The 13286-nt window shown below is 43.0% G+C and overlaps 1 protein-coding gene across 1 annotated transcript in view; it reads left to right on the forward strand.

Annotated features, from left to right (window-relative positions):
• Positions 1-13286, forward strand: part of LOC124052955 (glutamate receptor ionotropic, NMDA 2C-like) — a 41893-nt gene that overhangs the window by 13696 nt on the left and 14911 nt on the right. Inside the window, exons 4-8 of the mRNA XM_046377786.1 lie at positions 4136-4201; positions 5036-5224; positions 5652-5992; positions 6463-6577; positions 9880-10091. Of these exons, the coding sequence (XP_046233742.1) occupies positions 4136-4201; positions 5036-5224; positions 5652-5992; positions 6463-6577; positions 9880-10091 (923 nt within the window). The remainder of the gene's footprint in view (positions 1-4135; positions 4202-5035; positions 5225-5651; positions 5993-6462; positions 6578-9879; positions 10092-13286) is intronic.

The raw sequence follows: 13286 nt of genomic DNA on the forward strand, positions 1-13286 counted from the left end.
CTACACTTGACAGCTCTTATCTATTCTTGTGAAGTGCTATTAAATCTCTCAGTTTTGGAGGAAATACACAGTGGATGTTTGATCACTTACACACCAGCTTTTGTTCATTATAGTTACAAACACCAAATAATGAGCGATCGAGGTCGTAGACGTTGATAAAGTCTGGAATAAACAAAGCCGACAGCTTTATGTGTTTGCCTGTAAAGAGGAACAAGAGTGCCTTCTAAATGTGGGCATGATGGATTTTTGAAGCAAAGGAACTGTTGAGCTTGAGTATTCAAGCGTATAACATCATTTATTACAATTTGAAGCTGTCAGTGGAAGATTATTTTTCAGGAGTTACAGTCTCAGTCTAAGGTCACACTCGGTTTATGAGACCGGACCAAAGTGATGCAGTGAGCCAGACGTCTCTCATTGGATCGCTGTGCGAGTTTCTTTTTTTGGGTGTTTGTTTCTGTGGCCAGACTGACCCGCTTTCTACGTTTGTCCTTCTGTGCTTGTGTCTCTTCTCTCCAACCCCCCCACCCCCCACTTCTGGCTCTCTCTCGGCATCATGGTCCAGAAACCAGAAACTCCATAAACAGGTCATGATCGCTGGGAATGAAAGCGCATTAACGGCCAGGCCACCTCCGAGTTTCACGTCATGGCCCAATAATTTCAATATGCTCGTCATTTAAACCTGTTAATTCTCTGGCATTGAGTGTCTGAAGTGAATTGTTTGTGGAAGTGTTTGATTTCATATCCATTTCGCAATTCTGCCATCAAAATTAGGTCAAAAAATACTCGCTGTACCACAACAGAGCACAATTAACTGTTAGACAAATGCTTTCTCCCCACAATACAAAAGGAATCATTTCTATTTGAAGATTCAGTTCACCCAAATTGCTTTAAAAACACATCTCTCTACTTCCCACCAGTGGTAACTCATAGACCACTTTGGTTGTGAGGTGTAATCTCTCATGTCATATGATCCCACCCCCATATATCCATCCAACCATTTCCTATACCATTTATCCATTGCAGGATCACGGGGGGCTGGGAAGCAGGGTTCATCCTGGACTGGGTGCCAGTCGGTCGCAGGGCTGACACACTAACACACACACACAGATGCTCACACCTAGGAGCAATGTAGAGTAGCCAGTTAACTTAATGTCCGTATTTCTGGGTCTGTGGGAAGAAGCTGGAGTACCCACGCAGGCACAGGGTGAACAGACAAATTCCACACAGAAGGGCCTAGACCAGGATTCGAACCTGGAACCCTCTTGCTGTGAGGCCACTGCACCACCGTGCCGTCCCATCGCCATATAACTACCGCCAATTTATACTCCTGTATGTATCTTTACATGTAGTTTAGTGGTGCATTGTACTGAAAGAACAGCAGGAAGTTGCTCAACAGTCAAATAATGACCATACCTCAGTTTGTAAATACGGCTGTCAGATAAATTTTGTGGTGTATAAAGTACAATATTTACCACATATATGTTGTGGAGCAGAAGAACGATGACCTACAAGCGCCTCCAAAAAAGCCTAGTAATTGAATAAATGTACTTTATGGGACATATGTAAATGTATAAGTGAATGTGCATCTGTGTGTACATGTGTGCATCTGTGTGTATGTGTGTTTGTGTGTGAGACCTGCTTCCTGTTTGACCCACACCAGTCCTTCCACCGAGGGGAGGTACAGCACAGAGTTCTCTCCACGGGAGAAGAAGAGTGTGTGAGCAACCACCATGTCCGCCGTCTTCCTGTCACATTACCATACGCTCCTGCAGTAGGACTGCTAATTACGTCTGTGTGTGACAGCCGCGCTGCCGAGGTGGTGAGAACAGGACGACTGGGAAGTGGAAGTTGAGGGGTGGGGGATGAGTGGTGGTGGTGGTGGTGGTGTTGAACTTTCTTCTTGAGTGAGTGTGAGATTTAGACAAGAGGGGGGAAAAAAGATAATTTTGTTGATTTCAGTGTGAAGGGAAAAAAAGGGCCTTTCATCACATTTGCTTGAGTTTGTTTGATTTTTCACAATTTAAAACCCTGCTAATTGGATAGTGATGAAACTGGCCCAAGGCTAGGGCCACCATTTTTCTGTTTGTTTAATAGCACAGGCAAAACAAATTGCATTTTAATGACACTTGATAAAATGAGGCGGCTCATCATTTCTCCGTCATATCAGATGAAGTGGAACGCCGGGACTGCCAGTCGAGGGACATTTTTTATTCATTCAGTGACAGCCTGACATGCTTGTGTACCGCTATTTTTATAGCTGTTCTGGTGTGCGGCCCAGTCAGTGGTCTATTGGAGTGTCAGCCTCTGGAGGTGAGTCTCATACAAGCTTAGACACGGATAAAAGTGGTAGCAATTGAGTGAAGGAGAGTCTAGCTGTGAGATTCCTGTGGTATTCCTCAGGTTGCACATGCTCTCTGGGGCTTTGCAGAGCCTCTGAGCTGTGGGAGAGCTAAGAGCAACAGGAAGGAGAGTCGACAGGAGAGGCGAGAAGATCTGAGACCTGGTCTCAACTGGCACTTGACAGTTGAACACTATCTGCTCTCCCTCTCCCTGCCTTACTCTCCCATGCGTGTCGCCGCATTGAGAGATTTCTCACACTGACTTCCTGTTTCCACTTAGTGTCTGACACAGCTGTGAAAAAAGAGAGCCCATATTTCCCTGATCTTCACCTTCTTGCACCAGCTGCCTGTCCGATATCAAATCAAACTCCGAATATAACACCTTGTGTTAAAACCTGCCTTGGTGTTGCAGCTGCTTACATCAGAGGTCTTTTGCCCTGCAGCACTTTCAGGCTCCTTAGATCTTCCATCCAAACTCTGTAATTGCACAGTCCCACCTAAAAAGGCTGGGGCAGGGAGGCCATACTGTTGAACAGTTCTGGATGAATCTGAAGAATTTTCTGCTGTTAATTTACACCTGAATGCAGCCAGTACCTTTTGTTGTTCTGTGCGTATGTATATAAACTATTGATATAAACCAGCTATTCTTGATATAAACTCCTCCCTATCAGTTGATGATTTCTGCTCTTTGCCTCTCATATCCAGTCCCTCTCACACACTCCAAATGTCTCCCATCCTCTTATCCAGATTGCCTACTTTATTTGAAAGGACACTAAGGCACTAAAAGCTTCCATCTTATCTGTCAACACACATGAACACCTAGCGAGATGATATGCAAATGTATGCTAACACACACACAGAGACATACAACGCTGGACGACCACTTATTGACAGAAAGACAGCAGCAGCACTGAGTTTTGCAATTCGGAGACACTTGAGACACCAGACTCAAGATATGTACAATATGTTCAATATGGACAATTAAAGCTGTATCATTGAATGTTGGCAAAGATAAAAGGTGGAAATTGTAATGTAAATATTCACAGTAACCACTGCTTATATTTCACTCTGCATCAGCATAGTTATTACTGTAGTGTGCAAGTCTGTATTTGACAGCTGTGTGTCGTATCTGTCATCCTCAATCAAACCAAGATTTAATCCTTTGGTTGCTGTCATATGTGTAAAGAAAAAGCCAGCGTAGATTTTGTCAGTTTATACACTTTGACACTGCAGATATTTAAGGAATTTAAACACTTCATAAAGCCAATTCAAGCAATATTATCCAACCATTGAGTCCTTTTTTCTTTTTTGTCACTTCTCATCAACTTAATTGCTTCAGGTCGTTCCACTGTGTTGCTTATTTGACTTTCAACAGTGATGTTTTTCACGAATGCTAGTGTGCTTATTGAAAAAGAGGACAAATTATTTAAGAGCGCTGTGCTAGTAGGGGCAAAGTTTCATCCAAATTTAAATGTTCCGCAGCAGTGACAATGTTAAAGGTGCTGCTAATATGAGGAGCAGCAGACGAGTTCATTTGAAAACTTTTTAGATGGTTTTATTCTGTCTGGCAGAAATGTAACAGTGTATTGTTCGTGGTCTGGTTCAGGATACTTGAGTTTAAAAAGTGTTTTTTTGAAAGTATGTACTTCATATTCCTGTGACAGCAAACATCCCCCCTGCTCAATCATCTTTGAACAAACACAAACTCCAGAGATACTGCTGCAACATTCACCTTTCACCCCACGAAAGATTTTCCCCAACTGAATCCTTAAATGAGATTTTCCCACTCTTTGTAGGCGGAGGGATCCTCTTTCCTGCAGATGGGAGCGTCTCTGGAGCAGCAGATTGTCTGCATGTTCAAGGTACAAAAAAACTGTTTCAGCGTGTCATGGAAAGTGACAATAAAACTTTGTTTAAACAGTATTTTGGGGCAAAAATAAATCTGGGCTGTGATGCTGAATTTCGCCTGCCAACTGGAACCTCTCAGGCTGATTAACACCATGTGGGGGCATCCCGACAATCAGTGAGGGAATCCCTGATCTGAAGTTCTGGCGTGATTTCCACAAACTAATACAATCTGTATTCATGATAGACTGTATAAATTCTCATGAGATCAGAGGGGTCGATCACACTGATGTGTTGGCAGTCGACGGGATAATCTCAGTTAAATCTGTGATCATTTCGCCACATAATCTAACGGAAGCTTCTACCCAACTGAGAGACAGTCACTGTGAAACTGACAGGTATTTTTGTGATGAAATGTGCTTTATAAAATCAGATTTTGAAAGCCCAAAGTTAGGCTCCAAGCATCTTAAAGAAACTGTATGGGAGTCTAAATGTAGCTGGAGCCAGCAGCCATTTAATTTAGCATAGCACAAAGAGTGGACACAGAAGGAGACCTTTAGCCTGGTTCTGCACCCCTTTGAATCTCACTAATTATCATGTTTTATCTTGACTGTTTCATAGCTTCAAAAACAGAACCAAACTTGACTATTGCAAGTGATTTCTTCCTGTTCTTGGTCTTTGTTCTAAACTAGACAGCTTGTGACCTCAGCCACACTTTTGCCTTACAGACTTGAGAGAACTGACCATCATCAGTTCATTGAAATCTTATATTTGCACTGATTCGTCATTGCCATGTTTAAAACCACGTTACTGTTATCATTTCAATTATTTGCTTCTGCATCCTGTTTCAGCTCATGGAGGAGTACGACTGGGGCGAGTTTGCGGTGATCACCAGCTTGCTGCCGGGTTACGACACATTTGTGGATATAGTTCAGTCTTACACAGATACCTCCTATTTCCTGTGGAATCTACAGGATATCTTGTCTCTGGAAATGTCAGTCGGGGCGAGTGAAGTGAAGACCAGGCGCATGCTGCAGCAGGTACGATTAGATAGAAGAATCCTGGAACTGGGTTGAACCAGCTGTTCTTAAATCCATCACATTTTGTTTGCTCAGTTGTCAAATTAAACTACTAGCGACTTTCAAACTTGCACTTTACTAAACTTTGTTTAGTGGTGCAGCTTGTCCCATCTAAAGCAATCACCTAAAATCACTACCAAACTACCACTACCAAAACGAACTGTTTTGAGTGTCAAACAATACAGGAAATGTAACTGTCAATACTATTTAAATCTTTCTGTGGCTACGTATGATTAATACAACAACTCTTCCTTGTTTAATATCTTACCACATCATTTTTTATAACTAGTCTGAACTGAAGCCCAGCTGATGCTGGCGGCCTGCAGTAGAGCTGCATGTTTAGGCTGTGTTTCTCTCTGCGAGTTACTGACTTCTTTTCTGTCTGCAGGTGGACTCTCAGGTCCTGCTGGCGTACTGCTCCTATGAGGAGGCGCAGTACTTGTTTCGTCAGGCAGCTGAGGTGGGTCTGCTGGGCCCAGGCTACATCTGGATCCTCCCCAGTCTGGCCGTGGGCAACCCCGACAGCCCTCCACCTGACAGCTTCCCTGTCGGTGTTATTGGAGTGATTACGGACCAGTGGAGGAAGAGCTTGCGGCAGAGGGTGAGGGAGGGTGTCGCCATTGTAGCAAAAGGCGCTGAAAGCTTCAAGAAGCAGCATGGTTTTATTCCTGAGGGACACGGTGACTGCAACAAACCAGCTAAACACTCAGACAACAATACTCTGTTCAGGTGAGGCCTGCGTTTGTCAGCCTAAACACAATTTTAAGAAATCCTCCCAGACCCTTTCCTATTAGAGCGGTGCAGTGATGCATGGACAGAGGTGCACACAACTTCAGCTGTCACGCTTTTCACATGTGAAGTGAAAAGAAAATATTTTGCATGCAGCCTGAAATGCAAATTAACTTTCATTAATTACTCACCGCCCAGCCTGCCATGGATTTCTACCTTAACAGACAGTGAAATCACTCAGTAAGAACACCCTGCCCTTCACCAATCAGCTGCCTCTCACGTCCCTTAACGAGCCACTTCCAGTCTCCTCCATTAGCCCTCCCAGGGGAACTTTAGGCTTAATTATAAGGTGATCATTGTGTCTGTTTATCTGTGTAAATGAGTATGCAAATTATCGTGTGATGGAGAGCCAAAGTCTTTGATTACATATTACACACTTTATTATGACTTTATGTTCCTATGGGTTGCAGGCACATGCTGAATGTGACGTGGGAGAGGAAAGATCTGTCATTCAACAACCGAGGCTTCCTGTCCAATCCTTCCATGGTCATCGTCACTCTGGACCGGGAGAGACTATGGGACAAGGTACTGGCAAAGGACACTGATGGAGCAGGAATGATGAGATTTACTAGTTAACCATGATATATTAATATGACAAACTCCAATAGCAATGAAGTGACCCTAAAGCCCAGAGAATTCTGCATAGTCCCAACCCTGTTAAACCCAGTATTTTAAAGGCCCTGAAAACCTCTGAACCAATGCAGGTTCTTACAGTGGGTGTTCAGGTCCAACACGAACACATTGTGTTCTGCCACAGTTGTTTCACATTGTGATTTCTCAGTCTAAATGTGACGGGTGTTTTGTTTATATTACCTATCAAACACACCCACAAAGTCCTGACGAAGCAGACTCACTTGGATTTTTGAGAGTGAAACTGTACTCATGGATGTACTGACGTCTGTCGCTGGATTACTTTGGTGCTGCAGTGATCTTAAAAGTTTGTGTCTTTCAATTGATGAACTTCAAATGGATTTATGGACTTTTATTGTGGTAGACATCATAATAATGATATTCTTGCAAAGAGTATGTCACACTGTTTTTCATGTTTGACTCTTGATGAAAAGCGACTCATTTTTGGTACAAATTAAAGCAGTTGGGGTATAATTGTTTTAAAGTGCCTCATAAGCCACTGCTGCTGCTGCAACTGCAAAATCAGCACGGCAAACTACACTCCCTGTTTTTAGAGCACCAGCACTTTTCTCTCTCTTTCACCTCACATTTCTCCCTCTGCACCACAGTTTGAAAAACCTCTGACCTAGTAAGTATAATCTGACTGGATGCAACAAGTTTTGCCTGTTGCTTTGGAGACGTCTGGATGCATTTTGCAAGAAGCAGGCTGGGCGAAAGTGGATTCACGTAAAACCTAAACTCGAGCAATTGATCACAAAATGACTCCAGCAGGTGACATTTGGAGGTAAAAGTGTAGGCGTGATTTTAAATCAATAATGTTGTGCCATATCCTCCTCTTACTGCTGTTTCACTGTCACCATGCCCTGCAATTTTCTTGAGTATTTTAGCTCTCTTTTACACACACACACACACACACACACATACACACACGTATACACACACTTTTCAGAGCCCGAGGGTATATTGAAAAAGTGCGACTAAACAGAGAGACCTGAATGTAATCTCACAGCTACAGTTGAACTCATTTATTTCCACCATGGAAAGACCAACCTACTTTATCAATGTCACCTCCTGGTTGGTGTATACGTATGCGTGTGTGTGTATGAACATGGACATGTAATTGTGCTGAAGTGGCATTTAGCTTGTATGTGTGTGTGCGCAGGTGTTTAAGTCACACTGCAGCCGAGAGCCTCACATACACTTGATCCATAGATTATGTTGTACCCATGTTCAGGTGTGGAGTAGATGCACTGCTGGACTGTACTGTGGCTCTTCACACACACACACACACACACACACACACACACACACACACACACACACACACACACACACACACACACACACACACACACACACACACACTATTGACACCACTTAAAACAAGACCGCATCTAAATTCACTCCGTCCTCATTACAGCCTGATCCCTCGCTTGTTCTTCCCCTCATCTTCCTGTCATGCAGCTCATCCATGATGACAACTGGTGGTGGTTTACTTGCTCTTTTCAAGTCGCTGTCCTTCATCGTGACACCCTGACAATTTAACATGATATTTTTTCTCGTCACCGTCTGAAAGGTGCTGCTGGGTGACATTTTGCTGAGAAAAGTCCTTGTCCTGTGGGGTGGGGGGGCAACTCTTCAAATTCTTCTTCTTCAATCCACCTGTACAACACGGAGAATTAAAATGCTTGAGATTTAAAACTGCAGTAATCAATGGTTTTATGCATGTAATGTACAGCGTGAAAGAAGTTATACATGGTGAAGAACACTTGACTCCGCTGTTCCTCTTCACTGCACAAACCAGAACTTGAGTGTTTTGGTTCACTCTCACAACTCAACTCATCAGTCTGATTTCCAGCAGGAGAAGGAAGCTGTTTTTGAAAAAAAAAAAAAAAAAATTAAATAAATTGACAGATGCACATGCACAGATCTACAATGTGCATATGTTATGCTGAATAGGCTGGCCTGGGAAGAAGTTTAACATCTGAAAAAATATATTTATTAAAGCATTTACTTTGATTTCTAACTTGAGGCACTTGGGACGATCCCGATTCTGTATTTTAGCCCAGTATCCGATAATCAATAACAGACGCCTTCCCAGCAGCGTGAGAGTGACAGGTAGATGACGGAGCTTAAGATGCTCCATGAGAAGACGCATGAGAATCCCATAAAAGACAGGAATGATTAATCTTCACAACTGGCATCTCTGCGATTCTGTCATTCACAGATGGCGCCCAGAAACAAATCACCGTCATGCACGTCACACTGTACCTACACGCGGATTTTGTAAATCATCCATGCATGACGAAGGAAGAGCGCTAGTATGAGCGAACATAGGAGCAAAGTATGAAAAAGAGGTCTCATTAGAGCTGTGAGGGAGCGAGTTTAACATGCAGTCAGTCAGCGACTGGCTGAGCTCAGCATGGCTCATTAGGTCGGGTTGATGTGACAAACAGTCCTGGATCTCACAGAGAGGGTTTCAGTGAGCTTAGCGGCGACACCGATGGGATTATTCATTGTGCGGTGTGACATTATTCTGATCTGAAGTGACTTCCTCCGACATTAAAAAAAAACCCTCTGGTGTACTGCTTTTTCTTTCAGTAGCTGCAGTACGTTATTGTCTGCCAGCGTATCTGTTTGTTGACTCTGGTCATTTTTCCATTTCCAGTTCTACTAAAGCTCACAAATACATGAAAAGACAGATAGTAAATAGTGCCAATCACGCAAACAGTTCCCGTTTATGAAGAGTGAAATTCCAATTTGTTCATTGGGATGAAAACAGAAAATTAATAATTGAATAATCAGTTAACAAAACGAACACAGATTGAAGGCAACAAATGCTGGGATGTATAATTAATGCGATGCATTCAGTTTGTTCTAGTTTCTGTCTCTTTCAAGTCTCTACAGTACGCATTAATGAACTCTTCTTTCATCTTCTAACCCTCTTCCTGCAGGTCAGCACATGCTAATTTTCTTTTATAAAATAAAAATAAAGAAACCGTACATCCTGTGAAGCAGCGAAAGACAAGACGAGCGAAGAGGTTGATGTGCACAGAAGATCGCAGCTTACTTAATGTTACTTAAAGCATCAAAAGTGAACAATTACCACAAGTACTGTAGTACAACATGCACAGTTATGTTCAACCACTGCACACATGTACATGATAACAATGTGTGTTTTTGTCTCGCGTCTCCAGGTGGGTACGTACGCCCGAGGGATCCTTCAGGTTCGCTACCCGGTTTGGCCTCGATACGGCAGCTTCCTCGAACAGGTGTCTGATGACCGTCACCTGACTGTGGCCACGCTGGAGGAGCATCCCTTCGTCATGGTCGAGAACGTGGACCCAGGAACTGGCACGTGTGTCCGCAACACGGTGCCCTGTAGGCGCCAGTCCAATCGCACAGAGAGGTACTCGCACATGCACAGCGAGTTACAGGTTACATCTCACAGGTGTTTTCCACCTTGTCCTCATCAGCAGATCTTTGTCAACATGGAAGTTGAGCTTGACACTTCGTTGTTGACTCTGGAAACAGCAGCCGACAAAACAACCTCAACTCGAGGCCCATTTAAACCAGCAGCTCCAGAACTTGTCAGCATATGTGGGCCTCCAGTCGATGTTGTTTTAAGACGAAGAAAACAACTCTCAAATTTGGTGGTTTATTCCTCATTTGGACAAACGTTTCACCACTTTTAGTTGAGGAAAAAATGTTGTCTTTTCCTTCTTTTGCTCGGCACAAGGATAGAAACCTTTCAAATGATACCAAGTCCCACACACAGACATCTCCCCCCCCTCCCCCTCCGCCCTCCCCTTCTGTCTGCCCCAGTTTAGCTCTGAGTAGACACTGCAAGCCTCCACACTTCATTAAACACAGTGTAATTGTGTGTGCTGAGTGTCTGAGCACTTTAAAAACACACCTCCAGTGTCAAACACAGATCGCAGCACGGAAGAAAACAGCCATTAAACAGCTATTACCTCTGACTACCTACGACCGGAGCTCGTCAGTAATACACAACGTCTTCATTATGTTCAAACAACCTGAGACAATAACGAGTACAAGTGTGTCTGTCAGGTCAGAGGAACGTTTGCCCACAGGAGCAAAAACTCATATTTTAGAGCAACTACTGGAAAATGTGATTCTTCTTCAAAATATGTGTCAGATTTAGAAGGAAACGTAGCTGCCAGTTCTGCACCTACTTAACAAACTACTGGCCAGTTAACCTGCCACGTCCACCACACCTCAGTGTACTCGCATGCCGATTTATTTAGAGGTCTTTAGGCTCACCTTTGCTCGTTATGCTGGTGTTTGCTTTGTCGGTGGTGTTAGCCTCAGACCTCTCCTACAGTAGCTCCTCTCTGCACTCGGGGAGGTTTGTTATCTCTAACTTAATTCTCACTGGGAGATTTTCTCTCTGCCTGTTATTGATTGGGTTACTATGTATTCCTGCTGCCATGTTGTTTACCTGCAGCAGCGAGCTCACGCACAATATGAGCTTCATGACTTCAAGTGTTGAATTTGCATTAGAGTCACATACTGACAATTATTTTCTAATATTTCAATCTTGTTTGAATCTAATCAAATCATGTCTTGTTATTTTGAAGTTGAAAAGCAGATCAGCCTCCATTTGTATTGTGTAATAAAAGTAAAAACACAACTTTTAGAAGTCAAGATTTGGTCGACTCCTCACATGATGCAACAAAATGCACAACAAATATATCCAGCGACATGTGAAACTGTCACATATTTTATAGTCCTTACCACATTTTGTTTTTTTAAATGGAAAAATGTGAGCCAGAAGCAGCTGCACAGGCGTGAATTTCATGTTACCAAAGTGTCTTAATATTTCATATTTTATGCCTCAAATATTTTAACACAAGTGTTGCAGCAAAGAGAAGGAGAGAGTAGAAATAACTGAATGATTTATCTCAAAACTGGCTTAAGTTTGTTGCATTATAAAGGAAGAAAGATGAAAAGATGTCATGTCTTCTAAATACGAAGTGACAGCCAGCTGCTCGTTAGCTTAGCTTAGCATAAAGACTGGAAACAGGTGGAAATGTGCTCATCTAACTCTCAGGTACCTGCCAAGCCACGTTTATTAGACATTTATTATACACACACACACACACACACATACTGATTGGTAAAATGCCATGTTCATGTTCAGGTCAGCGGCTCGACATGTATCTGTGTGTTTGTCTGTGGGTATGCATCAGCTATGCAGATTGCATAGCTGGCCATGGCTGGCACATTAATTATGGAGAGAGATATGTAGCGGCTGTTGTTAGGCGCGATGGCACATTGATTGCCAGTAAAGAAGATTTATCTGTCCAACATGGGGACATCTGTCATAGCACAGGACAGTGTTATCCCATCCTACCCTCTTTCTGTTTCTCTTTCTCCATTTCTTTCTGGCTGGCGTGTCCCATTTGGATCGTGACCAACAAACAGGGAGAAAGAGGGAGACAAGGCCGCTGCTATATAAATCAGTTAAATCTTGCTGTGTGGTCTGAGCAGCTTCCTCGCAGAGCAGATGTTTAGCGTGATTAAAACTTTTTGTCTTGCTCATTAAAAATCTTTTCTTTGGGCAGATGATGTCTTCTTTTGCCAGAAAGCTCTCTGCCCTAATTAAGAGCAGGAGTTCCACACTAAAGTCCAACCAAAAAATCTAGGTGATATTGTGTGGTGTAGCACAACATGCACAGACCAAATGCTAAAAGCAATTAATTGTTTATATAACTTGTGAGGATTTTCAGCTTTTCTGGGTTTCATGTTATTGCAAATTGAATAGACCATAGAGCCAAAAGTATGTGGACACACACAACTTTACTTATAAAGCCACTTTTGAGAACTAAGTTACAAAGTGCTTTACAATAAAAGCATGTAAATATACAGTACATAACAATAAATACTATTTATTTAAAAAAACCAGCCGGTTAACCTGCCTCAGATCCCCAGGCAAGGAATTCCACAGTCACATACAGCCATAATGTTTCTGTGTCCACATACTTTTGGCCATGCAATGTGACTTATCTTTAGGTCCAACTTGTTGAAATATAATAATAATAATAATATGTTGAGTGAAAACATGGCCCAGTGGCTGGGACATTAACCTCCCGGTGTTCTCCTCATTATTGCTTTGTGATAACAGTGGTGGTAATTTCAAATGTCTTCCTCGTCCTCCTCTGCTTCTTCTTCTTCTTCCTCCTCTTCCACTCTCTGTCCTCCATTGCTCTTGCCACCCCCCCCCCAAACAAAAGCTGCAGCCCTTGTCAGGCCTCGTTGTTGTTCGCCTTGTGTTTCCTGTCTGCTGCTCACCTGAGAATCCTCGTCTCTCTCGCTGTGGTTGAACTCCCTCATGGTGCTTCCCTCCACGCTGCACTAGTTCCTGCACATTTTGTGAAGAACACGCAGCACAACACAACTGCTGCTTATTCTCAGAGGATACTGTACTGTGTGTGTGTGTGTGTGTGTGTGTGTGTTGTCAGTGGAGTGTGCAAAATGACGACAGGTGGCCAGCTCCTGCAGCAATTAATTAATGCTGCGTTTATCGGCGCTATTGACTCCTGTTAAAGAATCAGGTCTTTTAAAAGCCCTTAAATTTAGT

This window comes from Scatophagus argus, chromosome 21 (assembly GCF_020382885.2).
Source record: "Scatophagus argus isolate fScaArg1 chromosome 21, fScaArg1.pri, whole genome shotgun sequence".
NCBI lineage: Eukaryota > Metazoa > Chordata > Actinopteri > Scatophagidae > Scatophagus > Scatophagus argus.